This window comes from Gossypium arboreum, chromosome 5 (assembly GCF_025698485.1).
Source record: "Gossypium arboreum isolate Shixiya-1 chromosome 5, ASM2569848v2, whole genome shotgun sequence".
Taxonomy (NCBI): Eukaryota; Viridiplantae; Streptophyta; class Magnoliopsida; order Malvales; family Malvaceae; genus Gossypium; species Gossypium arboreum.
Genome location: NC_069074.1, coordinates 3,627,757 through 3,651,080, shown reverse-complemented (window position 1 = coordinate 3,651,080; position 23,324 = coordinate 3,627,757). Strand labels below are relative to the sequence as shown.

General features: G+C 29.2%; 1 protein-coding gene across 2 annotated transcripts; it reads left to right on the top strand.

Annotated features, from left to right (window-relative positions):
- The first annotated feature begins 12,235 nt into the window (after positions 1–12,235).
- LOC108473107 (shikimate O-hydroxycinnamoyltransferase-like) lies at positions 12,236–14,066 on the top strand. Of its 2 annotated transcripts, XM_053028883.1 has the most exons (3): positions 12,236–12,299; positions 12,376–12,807; positions 12,881–14,066. In XM_053028883.1, the coding sequence occupies exons 2-3, from the start codon at positions 12,394–12,396 to the stop codon at positions 13,766–13,768; spliced, it is 1,302 nt and encodes a 433-aa protein (XP_052884843.1). In that variant the 5' UTR covers positions 12,236–12,299; positions 12,376–12,393; the 3' UTR covers positions 13,769–14,066. The 2 variants fall into 2 exon arrangements, with proteins under 2 accessions (XP_052884843.1, XP_017630156.1); XM_017774667.2 differs by lacking the exon at positions 12,236–12,299 and having other exon boundaries at positions 12,336–12,807.
- Positions 14,067–23,324: the final 9,258 nt, after the last annotated feature.

Here is a 23,324-nt window from a genome sequence, read left to right as displayed (position 1 = left end):
TATACCTCTCAATTTTTAAAGTTCATATTTACCCCAAATTTTTACAATTTTTATAAATTGGTCTCTACTCAATTAACCCCCTATTAAGCTAATTTTTCCTCAATTAACACTTTATTATATCATTTTAAACTACTTCAAAAATTTTTGAAATCATAATTTCAGCATCAAACCTTAATTCCAAACTTTTTTACAATTAAGTCCTAAAAATCAAGTTCTACTAAAAAAAAATTAGTAAATCCATCTTTTGATAAAATTAAAACTTCAAATCCATGTTTATTCATCATAAAATTCCAGTACTAAACCATGGTAACTTTCAATTTCATCCATAAAATCAAAAACTAACGAATTTGATAGTAGGACCTGCTTGTAAAAGTCTTAAAAACATAAAAATTACAAGAAAAAGGAATTAATTACCTCACTTGATGCAAAAATTATGAAATACCAACTCCTATGTCATTTTGGCTGATGAGAATGAAGATAAATCAAAAGAAATCTAGATATTTCCATATTAGTCCTAATTTTATTTAGCTAATTATGCAATATTCTAATTTTACCCTTAAATCATCCATTTTCTTGCTGATTTCATGCCCTCTCCGTCCAACCAAAATAATTTTGAGTCTAATTGCATTTTAAATCCTTTGTCATTAGAAACTTAAGCTATTTAATCATCCCAGTCACTTTTACACCTTTTTCAATTTAGTCCTTTTCATTTAATTGACTACCCAAACATTAAAATTTCCTAACGAAATTTTAATAACACATTAATAAAATTTCATAAGTATTTATAAAAATATTTCCGACTTAGTTTTATGAGAAAGAGGTCTCGATACCTTATTTTTATCCAATTTCTTTAATAATTTCTTTTTTTTAACAACCACTAAATCGGTAAAATTTTTCTATCGATGTTTTTATACGATTTTCCTATCACATAAATATTCATGAAAAAATATTAAAATAAATTTCTCTTCAAATCAGATTTGTGGTTAAGAAACCACTGTTTCAATAACCTTGAATTTAGGCCATTACAGGAGCTTATCGATTTGCAGCTCGGATGAACTTACGGTTTATCACTCGTATGAGCATACATGTATAAGAATTGATAGATTACCGTTTAGTACAGTTCGTGTGTACTACCTGTGTATCCTACGATATTCTAAGTGGTTCAACGGGAATAATGTTATTACGAGATTATACATGTTCGATACGAACTAGTACATGTATTTACATGAAAATGGTTTATATATGATATACGGATACACAGTATATATATGTTACATGTACATGAAACTTAATAATGGTTAAAATCGTACATAATTCTGTTACGAGTCTATATGAGTTCAATATGAACTAGACAAGTATTTACGCAATTACACGGAAATGTTTTGATTTATTGATTTATAAGTCTGGTAATGCTCCGTAACCGTGTTCCAACATCAGATACGGGTTAGGGATATTACATGTAATGACTTATTTATTGTGGCTAATAATTCTATCATGTTTCACATGTTACTTTCATGGTTAATGAGATTTTGTCATGTTTTCATAGTTTAAAAATATTTTACCTTGAACCATGTAACACCTCTATACTCGGTTTGATCGTATGAACCCGGTATAAGACTATTACATTCGGTGCTAAAGTGATTTTGGTTATACACTATATAATTTAAACATTTATCCATCATATATTAACTTATTTAACCCAAAATTGTTAATATAAAGGTATGAAGTTAGATTTTGTTTGAAAATTATTTTAATATTGTTTTTACTCAAAATAGAGGAAAAGTGTAGATACCAAAACAAAAGGTATTGATACCTTTTAAAAAAATATCTCTGCCACTGCACAAAATCAATACCAAAATAACATTTTGGAACTTTGAAAATTTAAATTTTAATGAAGGTATTGATACCTTATGCCTAGGTATCGATACCTAGCCTCTGATATCGATTCCAATGACAAAAACGATACCAAAATCACATTCTGTTTTGGAAATTTTGTATTTCAAAGTCTTGGTATTGATTCCTTAGGTAAATTTTAGCAAAAATCAGTTTAAAAGTCCACTAAACCCCCTGCAATCATAATCATCATATTAGCAAACCACATTTGCAAACATACTTATAGTTTCAATAATTTATTTATGAACTTTACAATTTGGCCTTTGATCAATTGTGGATGTTTTAATGAATTCCTTTAACTCATAATTAGTTATGTTGTAAATTCAATTATTACTAAAATGAGTTAATGATCTACATTAATTAAATAATATGATAAATTTATCTGAAATTTTCAGTAGTTGTTAGGCTAGGGGTGAGCGTTCAATTGAATCAAATCAAATCGAATGAAAAAAATTCGAGTTAATCGAGTTGACGAATCATATTTTATCATCCTAAATTGATTTGAAATTTTCTCGAATCAAGTTGAGTGAGATGGAATTCGAATCAAATATATTTGTTCAAGTTAAATTTTAAAAAAATAATTTTGGGTTTTTGTAACCGTTATCACCCACCGTAATAAAATTTGTCTACCTTAATCAAAATTTTTATTAACTTTCATCACCTCATAATTTATTTATTAATCTTTTATATACGGGTTAGCTTCTTTGCTTGCTTAGTTGTTTCAATCATCTTCAGTTTCTTTGTAATAGCCTAAATTCAAGGTTATCGGAACAATGGTTTCTTAACCATAGATCCGATTTAAAGAGAAGTTTATTTCAATATTTTTGCTTGAAAATTGATATGATAGGAAAATCGTATGAAAATATTGATAGAAAAATTTTACCGATTTAGTGATTAGATAGAAAAAGAAATTATTGAAGAAATTGGGTAAAAACAAGGTATCGAGACCTCTATCTCATAAAACCGAGTCAAAAATAATTTTATAAATATTTATGAAATGTTATTAATGTGGTATTAAAATTTCGTTAGGAAATTTTAATGTTTGGGTAGTCAATTAAATAAAAAGGACTAAATTGTAATAGGTGTAAAAGTTGCTAGAATGATTAAATAGCTTAAAAGTCTAATGAGAAAGGATTTAAAAGGAAATTAGACCCAAAATTTATTTGGGCTGGACGGCAAGGTTATGAAATCAGCAGAAAAATTGATAAATTAAGGGTAAAATTGGAATATTGCAAAATTAACTAAATAAAACTAGGACTAAATAGGAAAGATCTAGATTTCTCTTCATTTCTCTTCAATTCCAGCAGCTAAAAACGCCATAGTAGGGTTCTATAAGCTGGTATTTCATAATTTTTGCACCAAGTGAGTTAATCCTTGCCTTTTTCTTGTAATTTTTGTGTTTCTAAGACTTTTACAACTAGGTCCTACTATTAAATTCATTAGTTTTTGATTTCATGGATGAAATTTAAAGTCACCATGGTTGAGTGCTGTCAGTTTATGATGAAATAGAATTAAATTAAAGCTTTAATTTGTTTATGAGATGATTTTATTAGGTAATTTCAATAGAAATTGATTTTTAGGACCTAATTGTGAAAATGCTTGGAATTAAAGTCTATTGCTAAAATTCTGATTCCTAAAGGTTGTAAACTAGTTTAAGGTGATAGAATAAAATGTTAATTGAGAAAAATAAGCTCAATTGAGAGGCTAATTGAGTAGGGACGAAATTATCATTTATTAAAAGCTTAGGGGAAAAATGGTAATAAACAGCTTGCACAAAAACAGTTTGGACAGCAGCAGTAGACTAACTTTTAAAAATCACCATAAATTGTAGAAATAGAATTAGAAGATGAAAAAAATATGGAATTAAAGCTTATTGAGTCTAGTTTCTCATAGAAGAAATAGTGTAAGCAATGGATTTGTAAATTTTGAGATATAATGAATTTTATGAGACAAGGTCAGAATAAATTCGGGTTCCCCTGTTCTGACTTTGAAAAATCATAAAAAATTTAAGAAAAACAATTATGGGCTTAAATTTATATGTCTAGAATCCTTAATGAGTCTATTTTTAATAGAAACAAACGAGAACATTATTTGAATTCTGTATGAAGAGATAATTAATTTTTAGTGAAGAAGGGTTAGAACTATCGACAGCAGAACAAGGGTGACTTTAAAGAATAAACTGTACTGATTGGCTAAACCAAAAATTCTGAAATTTTATGGTAAAAAGATATATGAGTCTAGTTTCAGGAAAAATTAACGGATCTTAATTTGGATTTCCGTAGATCAAGTTATAAATAATTTAGTGACTATGACTCAAGTAGACAGCTTTGAATGAACTATAAATAATAGTTGAATTATAGAGAATGTTGCATATGAATATGAAATGTATTAAATTGATAATTAAATTTATTTATTTAGATCCGGAAGATTCAAATACGAAGCTAGATCGAGGAAAGGAAAAATTTCGGGATTAGTAGATTTTCTTGTTTACAAACAAGTATCAAGGTAAGTTCGTGTAACTTGAATTATATTCTTAAATGCTTGAAATGCATGTTTTGATATGAATATGATTTGAATGTTCATTATATGGAAATTTATGAAACATTGATATATTTGATAAAATGGAAAGAAATCCGTTTGAATGAAAGGAAAATTCGATGGATCTCGAAAAGGAATTGACGGTAAAAGGATCTAGCCGGACGGGTGATCCTATCTTGATATAGCCCTCCAGAAGAATATGTGTAAAATGGATTTAGCCGGACGGTAATCCGAATTAGGGTATGAATTTAGCTCGGATGGTAATTCAGATCCAAGCTCATTAGAGTAATTGTCGTTGCGAGATTTAGCTCGGGTGGTAATCCCGACAATACTCTATGAGTTTATATTGCGAGGATTTAGCTCGGTGGTAATCCCATTGTAAGGTTGAGGTTCATGGAGTGTGCTCTCGAAATGGAAATGTCGCACGTGAATATGAATTGACAGACCCGGAATTGTACACTAAAAGTGTACCTCTGAAAATCCATCGAAATTCCGATAAATCTAACGGGATAAGTATAAAAAATAACAAGGAAATGGAAATTATAATATTGATGAGCTCATCAATCATGGTATATATTATTGGTACATGGAAATTATTGTACTAACTTGAATGTTGAGTTTGTGCATATTAGGGTAATAATGCATTGAATGGATATATGGATGTTTATTGTATTGTATTGAAAATATTAGGTAAGTATAATTCTTGTTACATGAGCTTACTAAGCACGAAGTGCTTTCCCCGTTTCCTTTTTTCCTGTTTTGTAGTGTTAAGAGCTCGGAGGTCGGATTTGGTCGGAGACACATCACACTGTCAACCTCAGGATTTCGGTATATAAAGAAACTTTATTTTGGAAATCAATGGCATGTATAAGTTAACAAAGTAAATGTTAACGTGAAATGAATGTAAAGTTAGCCATTAGTATGGTTAACAAACCTGGTTTTAGATATGTGATGACGTTATCTTATAAATATGCATGAATTTATCTTGAAAATATGTTGAATTGATTTGGTTGATGTGGATTGGTCTTGATTTAATATTGCAGGGAAGGTTAGATATTTATAAAGGGCTATATTGAATATAAAAAAATTAATTAAGTAAACTCGGTAATGCCTCATACCTATTCCAAAGAATGAATACGGGTAGGGGTACTACATTCTTATCACTATGTATTTTGAAATTAAAAATATATTAATGTAAAATGTGATTTTTAATAAAAGTTATTTTAAAGATAAAAAGTGAAATTGATACCAATATAAAATTTTAACATGAATATTTAATGGCATAATTAATAATTCAATTTTAATATAAATATTCAACATGACTAAACAATTCAATAATATAAATAATATAAAATGTGAAATTTAATTTAATAATATAAATAGTAGATATAAATAAAATTATTACTATTTATGTTTAGTAATTTTTTGGATAATTTTGATTTTTTATTTGAGAGTAAAAGGTGAGAAGTAAAAGTTTAGGGGGAAAATAAAAATTTTAGGGAATAAAAGTTTGAGGAAAAGTAAATAGGGAGGACTAAATTTTAGAGGGAAAATATTAAAAAAAATTGGGGGGTGGAAGGAGGATGCGTTTGGGGTAGATGGGAGGTGGGATGGGAAGAAAGTAAAAATTTTAGGGGAAAGCAGGAGGGAGTAAAAATTTTAGGGGAAAATAAAAAGTTTTGAAGGTTTTTGGTAGTAAAATTTTGAGAAAAAGTAAATGAGAGAGTAAAATTTTGGTGGGAAATAGATTTTGGTAAATTGGGGGGTTGGGATGGAAGGGGAGTAAAAGTTTTGAGGGAAAAGTAAAAAGGTTTGAGAGTTTGGAGTAAAAATGTAAAATATTATAGTTTGATATTTGAATTATTCGAGTTATTCAAATTCGAAAACTCAACTTGATTTGAACTCGAAATTCAAAGAAAATTCGAGTTGACTCGAATAACTCGATTCGTTTAACTCGAAATTTGAATTTTTTTTATTTTTTGAGTCGAATCGAGTTTTGCTCACCCCTAGCTCTATAATGACCCAAAGTTCACGGGCATCAGAAAAGTGCATTATCGGGCCTCTGTCTTAATAAACTGAATTCGTAAATAATTAATAGAAATATTAAAGAGTTTAGTAGTGTGTTTAATTAGGCTTTAATTAGGTGAATTTAACTTAATTAGGAGAAATTAGGAAAAATGATTAAATTGAATAAAGGGTAAAAGTTTAATTATAGATTAAAGAAAAACTTAGGGGCTAAATAAGCAATTAGACTAATTGCTTAGAATGTGGCGGTTAATGAGTACAAAAATCTTTAGATTTTGTTATCAATTTATTATTATAATTATTATTATGGTTTTTATTTAAATATTATTATTAATATTATTATATTATGAAATAAAATAAATTAAGACAATCTGTATGGTGATAAGATGATACAACTGTAATAATATATATATACACTTGTATTATAATTATTTATTTACTTAAAATTTAAGTTAAAAGATATTTATTAATTAAATAATTATATTATAAATTTTTGTATGATAAATAAATAAATAAAAGAAAGACAAATGGATGGTCATGATAATATACAAATGTAAAAATATTTATATGTACAATTTTGATATATGTATTTGTTATTAAATAGATATTTATTATAATTATTATTATAATTTTATATTAAATTATTAAATTATGATTGTTATTATTAGTAAAATAAATTAAAATGAAGATAATTGTATAATGATTAATGGTACATGTAATAAAATAAAAGATATTTATGAATTATATATTATTATATTATATTATATTATATTATTATAATGTATTATTATTATTAATATTAGTAAGTAACATATATATATATATATATATATATATATGAAATAAAGTAAAATAAAAAAGAAACAAAAATGAGAAAATAAACAGAAGCTTTCGAAATAGGGAGAAAGAAGAGAAGAGAAGAAAAGAAAAGAAAAAAAAAGGGGGAAATAGAAATTTTAAAGCTTGGAACTTAAATAGGTAAGTTAATTAAGTCATTTTCTTTTAATTTTGATGTCTTAGAAGCTTTAGAACAAAGTTTTGTTGAAATTGAGTTGAAGTTTTGGAAGTTCTTAGGTTTTTAAACATAATTCATGTTGAACAAAATGATGAATTAGGGGTTTAATTGATAGAATTTTTAGTTAGAATTGATTAAAGGATTAAATTGTAAAAGAAGCTATTAGTTTTACATAGTAAGGACTAAATTGAAAGAATTTAAAATTAGGGTTTTATGATGAAATTAGATAGTTATGTCTAAGTTTGGTTGAAAATTGAGTAGAAATAAAGTATTAATTGAGATAGAAAAGTAAGTGAATTTAGTTTAGACTAAATTGAAATTAAAGTAGAAAATTGAATAGAAATTCAATTTATTACATAAAAATCAATATTGTATTAATGATTATGAAATTTATCTTAATTTTTGTAGCCAATATTGCATCCGAGGCATTCGCAAAGAAAGGAAGAGAAAAAAAATAGAGCGAGGAGTAAAAGCGAGAAATCACGTTTTGTATTACTATAATTAAAATCTATTTATTATTAATTGTTATATTTTAATTAAAATGCATGGTAAGTAAAATTAGGTAAGCAATTGAGATGATAATATTGATTTGAATGAAATTGATTCAAAAATGTTTATGGCTATTGAAATTGAATGTGAAGAAATTGGAAATTAAAAGTGATTTGAACTAAGTAATTGAATTATGAATTATGTGAATATTTGAAAGTATATTGATTGGAAACTAAGAGTGATTTGAATTGAATCAAATTGAATTGAATGAAGAAAATATGTGAGTATTTGAAATGTATATTGATTGAAAAGTAATTAGTGATTTGAATTTGATTGGAAAATGAATTAAATAAATGAATTAGTTTATGAATATGTGTGAATATGTGAATTGTGTATTGATTGAAAAGTGGTTTGAATTGGATCGAAATATGATTATATGTGATTATCTGAAATATATATTGGTATTGTATTGTTTATTGATTAAAAAGTGGAAAAGTGAATTTGAATTGAATGAGAATTGAATTGAATTGTGAATTTGAATTGAAAGTGAAATTGGCATTGAAAGTGATTTGAAATGTGAATTTGGAGACCCTATTAACTAGTCGGGCTAAGTCGGATATAGTTGGCATGCCGTAGGATTGAAAGAGTTCAGGGATATTTCGACCTCGAGTCGATGAGACATTGGGTGTCACTATTTTACTTTGGATAGATTCGATGAGGTACTGGGTACCACTTTGCTTCTGCTCTGCCAATGAGACACTGGGTGTCAACTTTGCTTCGAACTATCTGATGAGGCACTGGGTGCCAATCTGGCGTGTTTGGTTGGATCTACGTATCTGCCAAAGTCCGAGTCTGTTAATAAGGGTAATTAAATGGAAAGTTAAATTAACTGAATTGAATCGATTGAGCCATTGGAAAGAAATGAGAGAGTAGATTATAAATTGAAAATGTGACTTGAATTTGTGAATGGAATTAGGATGTGAGATTTAAAGCATGAACTTAAGGTTTATGAATTTGATAAAATATTGAATTATTGATATTGAAATTAGTTAAATAAATGAAATGAGAAAATCAAATGAATTGATCGATTAAACTATTGAAAGTATGAGAAAGTGAAATTATGAATTGAAATGTGAATTGAAATTGAGATATCAAAATAAGAAATGAAAATAGAATGATTTGGAAATAATGAAATAGTGTATGAATTAGTTGAATATAATCTTTGAATTAATTATAATTATTTTTATTGAGAAATGTTGGTTTAAATAATTATTGAAAGACTAATGTTGTAAGGTTTTAGATATGGAATAGAATAAGTTATTGAATTAGGATATAGAAATGAAATATATGAAATAATGATTTTATGAAATGGTTATTGATGAAATGCATGAAAATGGATATTGATATAATAAGAAGATATATAAATTAAAATAAAGAAAAGCTATTTAAGATATATATTATTAGAATAAATTTAAAGTTTAAATGCATAAATGATTTATTGAAGGTAAAATAGTGGTAATATTTAATGTGTATATATATTGTTTTTACCTTAAGTATTTAAATTATGGTAATACCATTGGTGTATACTCAGCGTACGGTTTGTTTCCGTGCGCAGATTGGGTATAGAAATTTTAAAGAGTTGAGATTACGAGTCTTCATCTCATCACATCTTCAAGTAACAAGATTTGGTACATTTTAAAATTTTGAATAGAATGACATATACTTAGGAAAAATTAAGTATGTCCCAAGTGGTAGTAATGGATTTAAATATAAATTATTTAAATTTATTATTTGTCCGTTTTTATGTTCAAATATTATAGTAATTAGCCAAGAATTACTTTGGCACCAAATGTAATATTTCTATATCAGGTTCCTTCAGTCGAACATGGTATAGGGGTGTTACAAGCTCCGGCAACGAATGTGACATCCTGGTGCCTTGACTCAGCGATCGGGTCAGGTAATGGGGTGTTACACTAGTGCATATTTGTTGGGTAATTCCATTTTTAATATTTAGCATATGGTTCTTATCATTATTTGTTAGTTTTTGACCGAGTTCATTATTGTCTAAATTTAAGCCTACACCATTAAGATTATCAAAATTTCCTTCTTCCATGTACTCTTTGAAGTATATGAATTATTTCAATTCCACCTATGATTAAAACTATAAAATATGCAACATGCTTATAAAATCCACCATGTTATTTTTTATGCTATACTAATGTGGTGATGTTAATATGAGAAATATTTTATTATAACAACAAATGCCTTCTCAACCACATTTGAAACCTTTTATAATACATAAATTAAGTCGAATAATTAATTTGAAGAAAAAACTTATGCTAGGTTATATCCCTTTTTATAATACATAAATTAAGTTAGGATAATATAAATTTAACCTTTATAAAAAAAATTCTTATAAAGAATATAATTTTTGTTTTAACTTTTAAATTTTATTATAAATGAGTAATAATTTTTTATAAATAAATACATTATTTTGTAATAAACAACATTGAGGCATAAATAAATTATGTCATTCAATATAATTTTTATAAATAAATATATTATAAAATTTTTATAATATAAATTTTTTGATGATAATTTTAGAATATTTTTAAAATTTAAATAATATTTTTTTATAAATTTATAAAATATACAAATTATTTTTATAATATAATTTTTAGTATTTAAAATATATATATATTTTACCATAACCATCTTAAATGGTCATACATGTTATATAGAGGTGATCATGGGCGGGCGGGCAGGTTCGGCCGGGCCCAAGTAAAATTTTAGGCCCGTCTACTAGGCCGGGCCGGGCCCGCCCAAATATGGGCCTAAAATTTTACCCAAGCCCGCCCGAAATAAAATTACTAAGCCCGAGCCCGGCCCGGCCCGACCCATATTAATTTTTTTCTTATTTTATTAAATAAAAATTTTAAAAATATAATAAATCAAATATATTTAAAACATAAAATAAATATTAAAACAAATAAAATAATACTAAAACAATTCTTAAAACAATACACAAATTAACAATATAATAAAAAATAGTTATATTAAAATTTAAAATAATTAAAAATAAAAACAAAAATATATTAATATATAATTCGGGCGGGAATGGGCGGGCCCGGCCAAAAACTCTTACCGAGGCCTGCCCGTTTTTAAACGGGCCTCGTTTTTGCCCAAGCCCATTTTTCTGGCCTATATTTTTACCCAAACCCTCTCATTTTTAGGCGGGCCTTGGGCCGGGCAGACCGCCAAACCATGATCGGCTCTAATGTTATACTTATAAAATAATTTTTAATATTAGATTTGGGTCCATTTCTCACCCCGCTAAAAACGGAAAGTGTAATTTGAATATTTTAATTACACCAAATTTTATGGATCCACTAATTATGATTATTATTTAAGCATATTATTATATAAATAATTATATTTAAATTTAATTATTGGGTAAATTTCTAAATATTATCTAAAAATCAATTTATTATTTATAATTTTACTCGATTTGACTTGTGAAAAAAATAATTATTTTTCTATCAATAAAATATTTATAATTAATTTCCACAGCTACTTATCATCATCAAATGAATCAGCCTTTCATTTTTGGATGGATTTGATTATTTTCTTCTCTCCTGAGATCGTGACGCCATAGACATAATCTCTGAATGTCTGACACATTAACACCTGTAAAATATCCTGGTTTGAATTATGGTATGTGCGGAATGGTGTTGTTGTGGGACACGGTTCGTGTTGGTTGGTAGCAGATTGTTTTTGGTTTTCTTAAGGGTTTCAGTGAATGTGATTGAAACCTTATTAAAAGGAAGACAGACGGGAGAGTGAGACAAGTAAACTATGTTGCCTTTTATGCGTTTGACTCTAGGAGGGTACGGACAGTAGCTATCATATAGATTTGAAAACTCAAAATTTCTAATATAAAATCTTAAATTCTAGTCATTGTTTTCTTCTATTGGACCTCGTGTTAAGTTTCTCAACACTACTTTTACAGCCATACGTCTCTTTTTATTTTTTTATTTACAACCATAAGTCTCTTTTAATATTTAAAAAAATAAAACGTGACAAGTAATGTGAATATGATTAGTTTTATTTTTATAAAATAACAAATAATACTATATTATTATATTTAAAATCTATAAAGAATTCATACCTAAAATAAATTTGAAGAAAATATCTTAAACATCAATGTTTAAATGTAGACAAATTGTGGTAGTTGAAGATTCCTCAATTTAATGCGCAGCCTATAAAAATTTACGTGTATTCTTTGTAAGTTCACAGTTCAATTATTAATGTAAATCTGTTTCACTGATTTCACGTGGAGGTATATGAATGATATAATACTTTAGGGTTTGATCCAATTATAAAAGCTGATTTTATGTTGGATATATTTTGTGCAGGGGCGAGAGATAAGAGATATGGAGATTACTATAAAAGAGTCAAGCATGGTGTATCCAGCTGAGGAGACACCAAAGCATCGGCTATGGAGCTCAAACTTAGAACTATTGATGACACTGCATCATGTCCCTACTGTTTACTTCTTCAGACCAAACGGTTCTTCCAATTTCTTCGACACTGGTGTGCTTAAGGAAGCTTTGAGCAAGGTTCTTGTTCCATTCTACCCCATGGCTGGGAGATTGGGAAGGGACGAAAATGGAAGGATCGAGATAGTCTGCAATGGAAAAGGAGCTTTATTCTTAGAAGCTGAAACTGATTATGTAATCGATGACTTGATTGGCGATACCATGATAAATAGCTCAGAGCTTTGGCGATTAGTTCCAAAAGTTGATTATTTTGCTGATATTTCGTCATATCCTCTCATTCTAGTACAGGTATTAATGTATATATACATAAGATATTAATTGTTTTTGAATAGTTTTAAGGTGCATATATTAATGTTGTTAGGTGACAAGGTTCAAGTGTGGAGGAGTTGGCTTTGGGATTGGAATACAACATACTTTAGCAGATGGTCCAGCTTCGGTTCATTTCATCAACAGTTTGGCTGAAATGGCTCGAGGGCTGCCACTTAGCACTCGGCCTTGCATAGATAGGTCACTGCTTCGAGCTCGAGTTCCACCAACTCCAACTTTTCACCATGTTGAGTATGACCCACCTCTTTCCATGGCCGCTACTAAAGGACCCCGATCGGATCCTGAAACCACTGTCTCCGTTTTCAAACTCACTCGTGATCAACTCAACACTTTGAAAGCCAAGGCAAACAAAAACAGCGATGGTGGTGTTTACAGTACCTACAACAGCCTCGCAGCACACATATGGCGTTGTGTGAATAAGGCCCGATGCCTCCTTGATGATCAAGGAACAAAGTTGTACATTCCGATTGATGGACGATCTCGATTGCGACCTCCTCTCCCACCTGGTTATCTTGGCAATGTAATTTTTATGTCTGCCGCAATAGCTTCACATGGTGATATACAATCTGAGTCGTTTTCGGATACAGCAAAGAGAATCCAGAACATATTGAGGCGAACAGACGATGAATATTTAAGGTCAGCTATTGATTACATGGAAAAAGAACATAATATAAAGGCTCCAGTCCGAGGAGCAAGGGGGTTTCAGTGCCCCAATCTGAGTATCAACAGTTGGATGTGGTTGCCTCTCTATGATGCAGATTTCGGATGGGGTCGTCCCATATGGTTAGGACCAGCCACAGTGTCCCAAGATGGGAAGACATACATACTACCAAGTCCGGCTAACGATGGGAGCTTGTCTGTTATGTCATGCTTGGATACTTCTCATATGAAAATTTTTGGGCAGCTTTTTAACGAGTTCTAGAGGGCAATCGATTTCGATTGTTTTGCAGTTGTGTGCATATTTATTTGGGCATCGTCTCTTGTTTAGTAGTGGGACCGAAAATAAGAGGAAAGACAAGACGGCATCAATGAGGAAATTCCAATCGTACGTCCAGTGAGTGTGTTCCTATTTCCCATGTACTGCGAGTTTATGCAAACGAAACTGTTCAAATTTACGTTTATGGCATTCGTACATTGCATCACATGCATATATATCTAATAAGTACTTGTACTGTTCGTAAAGCTGTCTAAATTTAATAGATTTGGCATATTGAGTGCGACCTTTGGATTTTAATTTTGTTTTTCTACCCTCAGTCCTGCACAACTCATAAAGTTACTTAACTGGCCAATAGTGTTAAAATTCTGACACGTGGTACATTTTTTATTTTATATTATGCATAAACACATATCCGGTCTCTTTTAATTTTGATAATTGAGAAAAAAATAAGAGCAGTTAATCCTATTAATTTTAGAAGTAAGTCACTAAAAATAATTAATTATGTTAATATTATATGTCAATTATACATAATTTTAATTACTAAATAATAGACCTAGCCTATAATTTTTATATATTATGTAATTGTTGACGGAATCAAGAAGTATTACAAGCTAAATTCGTCAAATTAAAATCAAGTTGGCAAAATGTGTAATTTTTAAGGGTTGAACTTGTTATACTAATGAAAAGTAGGGTAAACTGCACCCAATATCCCTAAACTATAAGTAAATTTATATTTCGATCATTCAAATTCAAAACATTACAAAATAGTCACCGAATTATTTAAAAATTTTCATTCAAACCACTAAGATATTAGCAAGTTTTTTATTTAAGTCTAAGTAGTGAGCTCCAAGTGACGATTAGATGATCGGTACAGTAGATCAGTACCTATCAACGAGTAAAAGAACATACTTTAGATCCAAGTTGATCTAATGGTCACTGTCGGAGATCGAAGAAGATAGCTGTTTGGATTTTGTTTCGCATATTCTTAATGTTTAAAGTTGTTTCATGAAAAAAAAAACTCAACTATAGAAGAGAAGGGGAAGAAAAGCTTTCAATTGGTACAATTGGTGCGAACGGAGAAGACTATGCAACAACGATTTTAACAGCTCAATGACTTATATAAAAAATTATGAATAATAAAATGACTATTTAGTAACTTTTTAAAATCGAGTGACTAAAATATAGATTTACTAATACTTCTTAGTTGTCCCGAAATTACTTTGATTTTTTTAGAACAATTAATTACCTTAATACAGTCTGTGGTAAGATTGTCTGCCAAAACTAAAAGAAAGAGAATTAGAAAAATGATGATATTAGTTGAATTTGACATCTGCCCAACTCACCTTTACATGTTTCTCATTTGGCTAAAACCTAACCTGTAAGAATTTCAATGATAAAAATTTACGTTGCAGTCAATGAATGATGTACCTGCCTGCCTCTGTTAAGGCTGAAACCTAAACACCTGTTTGGTTTAATGGAATGCCCCATTACGGGCCTATGCAGTAAAATTGTCTGATTTCTATTCTGTGTCCTCACCACCGACTACAGATTCAGTGTTTAAGGAGACCATCACCACCAAAACTCTCCCCACTTTGCCCTCTCCCATTTTCTCACATGAAAGGCTCCCCACTTTCTCCCTCCATTCCTTCCATATTCCTCTATTCCAATTTTTCTTCCCTCTTTTTTCTGCTTTCTTTTTCTTTCTCTCAATAGAGTTTTTCTTTTCCTCTCTTCCATTTCTTTTGTAACACCCCCTAACCTCGAATCGTCCCTGGAACAAAGTTACGAGGCATTATCAGACGTATCAGATAACTTATGAATAATTCACAAATAAAATAATATTCATAGCATAATTTAATTACTAAATCCCTATATTGAACTATTCAAATCTAAATCATACATTTAAGTAAAACGGAACTCGTTTAAGTACTCCAATTTTATTATTATTATTATTATTATTATTATTATTTTATAAATTTCGATAGCATTTCGCCTATTTTTACATAAAACCCCGCAATTAAACCATATTCATTTCAAACATAACCAATTCAACCAATTTATTTCACACATTCATTTTCTATTCTAAATGCCTTCTAATCAACTTCATCAATATAATACCAATTTAAAATTATCATTGTACTAATTAAATTGAAATGGATAGACTTTTTCATTATAATTCTTAGACTTGCAATACTAATATTTTAAACCTTTTATATTCAAAACATAATAACCTTTTTATACATCCTATGTACATGCCACATTATCAAAAGAAAATATACATCACCAAAAGTTCTTCAAGAGGCGGTCCGGCTTTGGATCTTTGGTTCAAGATTTGACTTCTACAACTGCAAGACGGAAACAACCGTACGCTGAGTATGCATATACTCAGTGGTATCACTATAATTTTGTAACGCCCCTAACCTGAATCCGTCACCGGAATAGAGTTACGGAGCATTACCGGAGTTACCGATTCATTTATCAGATATTTCATTAATCTGATATATTTTCTTTTCCACGTTCAAGTCTCGTATTCAAGTCATCCGGATCTTTATAAAGAAATTTGATCATCGTTTTCATTTATTTCATGTTATAGTACATTCAACTAATGCTCTAAACAAAATTATCATTTTGCCCCTAAACTTTTAATTAATGACGATTTCATCCTTAGGTTAAAATAAAATAAATTTATTGCAATTTAATCCTTATTTCCAGCCATTATTCTCACATAAATTGATAACAACCTATGAATTCTATAAAATGTCAGAATTTTCTATAATTTCAACACTTTTCAATTTAATCCTTAAAATATGTATTTCCTTGATCTTGAGCTAAATTAATAATTTCATTCAATTTTGTAATTTAAATAATAAAATAATCCATTTCATGCAAATTGTTCATTTCTAACATTTTTTACAAAATTGCCCATAAAATTTTACTTTTATTCAATTTAGTCCATGAGCCTAAAACATACAAATTAGCCATGCTAGCAGAATATTCATACATATTTTCCTCCTCCTCCTCTCCATTCCACATCCTTAATTTATATAACATGCAACAAGTAACATTATCAATAATTTCACTATTTACTTATGTATATTCAAAACTGTCCATTTGCGTCATAGTCACTAAATTATTTATATCTTAAGCTACAGAACTCGAAATTAAGATCCGCTAATTTTCCTGAAACTAGACTTACTTATCTTATTACCAAAAATTTTCAGAATTTTGGTTTAGCCAATAAGTACAGTTTATTCTTTAACGTTGCCCTGTTCTGCTGTCGACAGTTCCGACCCTTCTTCACTAAGAATTAATTATCTCATCGTGCGAGATTCGGATGATGTTCCGCTTATTTCTATTGAAAATAGACTCTTTAAGGATTTTAAACATATAAACTTAATCCCTTAATTATTTTTCTCCAATTTTTGATGATTTTCCAAATTCAGAACAGGGGAACCCGAAATCATTCTGACATTATCTCACAAAACTTATTATATCTCATGATTTACAATTTTATTGCTTACACCGTTTCTTCTATAAGAAACTAGACTCAATAAGCTTTAATTTCATATTTTATTCATCCTCTAGTTAGATTTCTAAAATTTTTGGATATTTTTCAAAGTTAGACTATTGCTGCTGTCGAAAACTGTTTTAGTGCAAAATGTTGACTTTCATTTTGCCCCAAATTTCACAGTTCATACAATTCAGTCCTTACTTAATTAACCCATCAATTAAAATAATTTTCTCAATTAATACTTTTCCTAGACATTATAAGTTATTTCATAACTATTGAAATTTAGAATTTTCACATAAAACTCTAACTTCAAACTCTTTTACGATTTAGGTCCCAAACATTCACTTTCTATTCAATTCTTTCAATAAAATCAGCATATAAACAATTTAAAGCTCTAACAATTTAAAGCTCTAATTCTATGTCAAATCATCATATACTTCCAGCACATATTCATAGAAACTTTCAATTTCTTTCATAGAATCAAGAACTAATGAATTCAACAAATGGACCTAGTTGTAAAAGTCACAAAAACACAAAAAATTCAAGAAATAATCAAGAATTGAACTTACTTGCAGTAAAAATATGAAAAACCAGCTTAAGGGAACTCTTCCATGGTGTTTTTTCTGATGAGAATGCAGAAAAATAAAGAGAAATCTAGATAATTCCACTTTAGTCCTAGCTTTATTAAGTAAATTTTGCAATTTTGCAATTTTTCCCTTAATTCCCCTTATTTTCTTGGTGATTTCATGCTCTTGCCGTCCAGCCCAAATAGACCTTGGGTCTATTTGCCTTTTAAACCCTCTTTCTTTTATCATTTAAGCTATTTAATCATTTCCCACAATTTTGCATTTGATACAATTTAGTCCTTTTTGTTCAATTAGCTATCAAGATTTTAAAATTTCTTGTGAAACTTTAATACTAACTTATTAACACTCCATAAATATTTATAAAAATATTTATGGCTCGATTTAAAATTCCCGAGGTCTCGATACCTCGTTTTCAATTTTAATTATTTTAATATATATATATTTAGTACATTTCACTATTTCAAAATTTTTCCTAACTTCACATTTAACTTATACTCACTAAATTAATAATATTTCCTACTCATTTGTCGAATTTAGTGATCTCGAATCACTGTTCCGACACCACTGAAAATTAAGCTGTTACAAATTCAGTTTATAATTAAATACATTAAATCACACACATACTTTTACAGTACAATTATCATCACTTAATGAACAATTCAATCTTTTTATGTTATCATTCGATTATATATATATCATTCTTATTTCTTTATTTCAATTCTCAACTTTTGCATATACTATATCATTCAAATTTAGTTTTATCAGTAGATTTATTTCATTTGTCCCTATTAAAAAAAGAAATATTGTTTGTCAAAACAAAAAGGAAACTTGCAATTGTTTTTTATTCCCAAGACAAGACTTCTTTCCTTTGGTTCTATATTCCTATCCTGAAGGAAGATATAAGAGGGACCTATGGATAGTGTGGTCAGAAATCCATAATAGAGTCCGACCATAACGACCGAATTGATTATCGTCATGTATAAGGATATTAGATTCCCTGGTATAAAAGATTTTAAAATCATCATTAACCTCCAATGGGAAACCTTTCTCCTCTTACATGAATCCAATTTTCATTTCATCCGGGAAAAGCCATCTTTTTCTCAACAATGTCTTCCAAGTGCAGGGGTTGCGGGTTTTTTTCTACCAATTGGAGCCCTCCCTTCACCACCCCCATGGGGATGGTCTACAGGGTTCATAACTACTCCTCTTACTACAGGACACTTACCTAGCCAACATTTAGATCCGGCTCTACCCAAACTTTTCTGGTTCACCCTTGTTGGACGAAATGATAAAAGAATACCCGGAAACACATCGAGGCAAGCATCACAACTTCTTCTACCCATCCTGTATGTTGTCCTTTTGGCTCCGTGTTGGAATAGAAACTTATTGTATTAGTAGACGAGATTTTACGAAAAAGGTTCTTGATAGGAGAAAAATTTCTTTTTTCAATTTTTTCAGTGCGGATTTTACACAACATGGGGAAATCACTATTTCTAATTGGCGGATACACGGATTCCAACCAACACACCAGTACAACATAATGTGCCTTAACGGTACACGAAGACCTAATCGATGTCGATAGCAGTAGCGATGGCGATATGATAAGATTCAACACACAAAGTCTTGAATCGTAATAGTAGCGATAACGATTCGACACACAAAGTGTCGAATCGATAATGAGAACGATAATGATAATGATGAGTCGACACATAAGTGCACGATCGATGGCAAGCAAACCCGTACTCTTCCGGATCCTATGGCATGCCAACTATATCCGACTAGCCCGACTAGTTAATAGGGTATTTAAATCATTTTCAGTACAATTTCCATTTCGATTCAATATTAATTATAATTTATTATTTTGATTAATTTTCACAGTAATTCAATAATTCACTTCATTAGAAATTTTACAGTTCAATGCAATATACGTAACATTATTCAGTAATTTCACAGTTCAATTCGGTATTCAAAACAATATTCAGTATCCCATAATTCAGTTCAGTATCAATCTCAATTTTAATACCTAATCACAAATTTTATCAGATCATCAAATACTTACCGTAAAAATACTTACCACACATTCATATTAAATTAAACACATATTAATTATAAAGCTTGAGTTATAGTGATACAAACCAGAATTCTCTTCGGATTTAATCCTCGACGATCTTTCCTTTTCCTTTTTGGGCCGATGCTTCAGGCTCGATATTAGCTACGAACAATTAAAATAATTTCACAATTATTAGCATAACACAATTTAAACGCTGAAATTTTTATCTAACGTTTACTTTAATTCCAATTTAATCCCAACTAAACCTATATATTTTTCTTTCTCAATTCATACCTTTTTGCTACTCAATTTCTTGCCAAACCCACATCTAACTATTTAATTTTTATCATATTTTCATAATTTCGAATTTATTTCAATTTAATCCCTAAAACTCAAAACTTATAGCTTAGTTTACAATTCAATCCTTTATTCAATTCTAACTTAAAATTTATTCAATTAAATCCCTAATTCATTATTTTGCTCAACATGAACTATGTTCAAGAACCTAAAAACTTTCAAAACCTTAACTTAATTTCAACAAAATTTTGTTCTAAAGCTTCTAAAACATCAAAATTAACTAAAAATGACTTAATTGACTTACCAATCAAAGTTTCAAGCTTCAAATCTCCAGTTTTTCCTTTTTCTTTCTCTTTTTCTCCCCTGTTTTCAAATGTTTCTGTTTTCTATTCTGTTTGTTTAGTTTCTATTTATTTTATGCTTTATCTTTTTTTACTTTATTTAATTTATATTATATTTAATTAATAAATATCTATTTAATAGCAATTATATATATAACAATTGTACACACACATGTTTTACATTTGTCCAATATCACCACCCTACATTTGTCATAATTTTATTTAATTATCACATAAAAATCTTATTTTATAATTATTTAATTAATAAATATTTCTTAATTATAATAATAATAATTAATAAATATCTACTAATTTAAATAAAATATTATAATTGTATAAATATTATCATTACATATGTATATTTTTATCACCTTACACTTGTCATAATCATACTTTATTTAACATATATAAAAAAATCTTATGATATAATTATTTAATTATCAATAATTTAATTTAATCTAATTATCTATTACTTTAATATTAAGTAAACAAATTATTTTATAACAAATACACATGTATCTATTTATTACAAATATACCAATATTTTTATTACCATACAATTCTCTACTATTTAATTTATTTAATAATAATACTAATAATAATATAAAACCATAACAATTAATAATTATAATAATCAATTATACAATATTATATAATGTATATATATAATCTAAATAAAATCTTAGATTTTTTTAATACATTTATGCGCCTCAACCATTACTTAATGGCATATTTCCCATTTTGACCCTTTTTACTTTCTATTGTTTTAGAATTAAACTTTTACCTCTTATTCAATTTAATCCTTTTCGTTAATTACTCTAAATTAAGCTAAATTTACTTAATTAAAACCTAATTAGACACACCACTAGGCTCACAAATATTTTTAATAATTATTTTCGAACTTATTTCATTAAGATGGAGGCCTGATAACACACTTTTCCGGTGCCCACGGATTTTGGATCGTTACATCTTTTTCTTGATCTATAAAATTCCATCGATTGTTGGAAAGAGCAAGAGGGTTCTTAGAGGGGGAATTGAAATCTAAATCGAAAACCGAAAATATTGAGGGTAAACCGAGTGATAAACCGGGCACGAACTTCGATTTCAAATTGTCAATACCTCCTAAGTCATGACCCAAAGATTTCCGCTTCACCTCCTCAAAATTTCGCATCAGAATTATCCATTCGCTTCTTCGATATTTACAAGGCAATTCCTCCATCTCCCCCTTTTTAACTCTAAAATATTTGATTTTTTAAGTTATAGTTCTTTTTAACTTTTTGTCTTGTGTGTGCAGCTTGCAAGCAAGGAAAAAATCGACAAAGAACGAGCAAGACAGTAAGTTTAAGCTTTGTTCGATTATTGAAATTTTGTTACGTGCTCTTTTTTCCATGAAATTTAATATAAATAATTGTTTTAATTTGATTTAGGGCAGTGTTGATGTGAAAAATAAAATAGAATAAAATAAATAAAAATAAAGAACACATAAATTTTACGTGGAAACCCTTTCGGGAAAAAAAACCACGGGCAGAGGAGAAGAAAATTCACTATGTCGAAAAATTTTTACTCTAATACAAGAGGAATAGACTATGTCTATTTATAGGCTTGCAAAGCCATATTCTAGTAGGATTGAAACACCTTATCCTAATCAATATAAAATAGATGGAGTTTAATAAGGTTTAAAACCTTATTCTAAAATAAAATAAAAGAAGTCTAGTTCTATATGGATTTTACTTTTATTTTATTTTCCATCGTATTTTATTTAAATAAAATTTGGGTCACTTAATTCTAACAATCTCCACCTTGACACAAATTCTCAATGAACAAGTTCTTCATCGCGAACTTTCAATAAACAAGTTCTTCACCTCTTCCAAAAACCCCTTAAGGGTTTAACTTCAACAATGAACACCAACCAAGTCTAAGCAATGCTCAAACTTGGTTATAGGAAGTGACTTAGTCATCATATCTGCAGGATTTTCATGAGTGCTAATTTTGCTCACAACAATATCACCACGAGCAATAATATCACGAACAAAATGATACCGAATATCAATGTGTTTTGTTCTCTCATGAAACATTTGATCTTTTGTAAGAAAGATGGCACTGATCGTCACAAAATCTTGTGCTGATTTGAAGGTCTTCATTGAGTTCACTAAATAGTCCCTTCAACCAAATAGCTTCTTTACAAGCCTCAAGAATCGCCATGTACTCAGCTTCGATTGGTAGACAAAGCGATTGTTGTTTGCAAAGTGGCTTTCCAACTAATTGCACAACCTCCGATTGTAAAGACGTAACTCGTGAGAGATCTTCTTCTATCAAGGTCTCCAAGCAAAATCAGCATCAACATACCCTATAACTCCATCTTTAGTTCTTCCAAACTGTAAGCAAACATTAGTAGTGCCTCGTAAGTATCTTAAAATCCTTGAATCGCTTTCCGGTGTTCTTTACCGAGATTCGCCATGTATCGCTAACCGCACCGATGCATATGATAAATCGGGCGTGAACAAACCATAGCATACATGAGAGATCCCTTGCACTAGAGTATGGAACATGGTATCATGCACTAGAGTATGGAACATGTGACATGTACTCAATCTCATTATCGATTGAGGAGATAAGGCCGATGAAAGTCCGAAATGGTCGCTAAAGGAGTACTAACGAAGCTTAGCACTCTGCATATTGAACACGCAAAGAACTTTCTCAATATACCCTTCCGACTTAGGTACAATTTACTTGCTTTTCTATCTCGAGAATCTCC

Coding starts and splice junctions, on each gene's coding strand:
- LOC108473107 (XM_053028883.1), top strand. CDS start 12,394: ATGGAGATTACTATAAAAGAGTCAAGCATGGTGTATCCAGCTGAGGAG. Junction 12,808..12,880: donor ATCCTCTCATTCTAGTACAG/GTATTAATGTAT, acceptor TAATGTTGTTAG/GTGACAAGGTTCAAGTGTGG.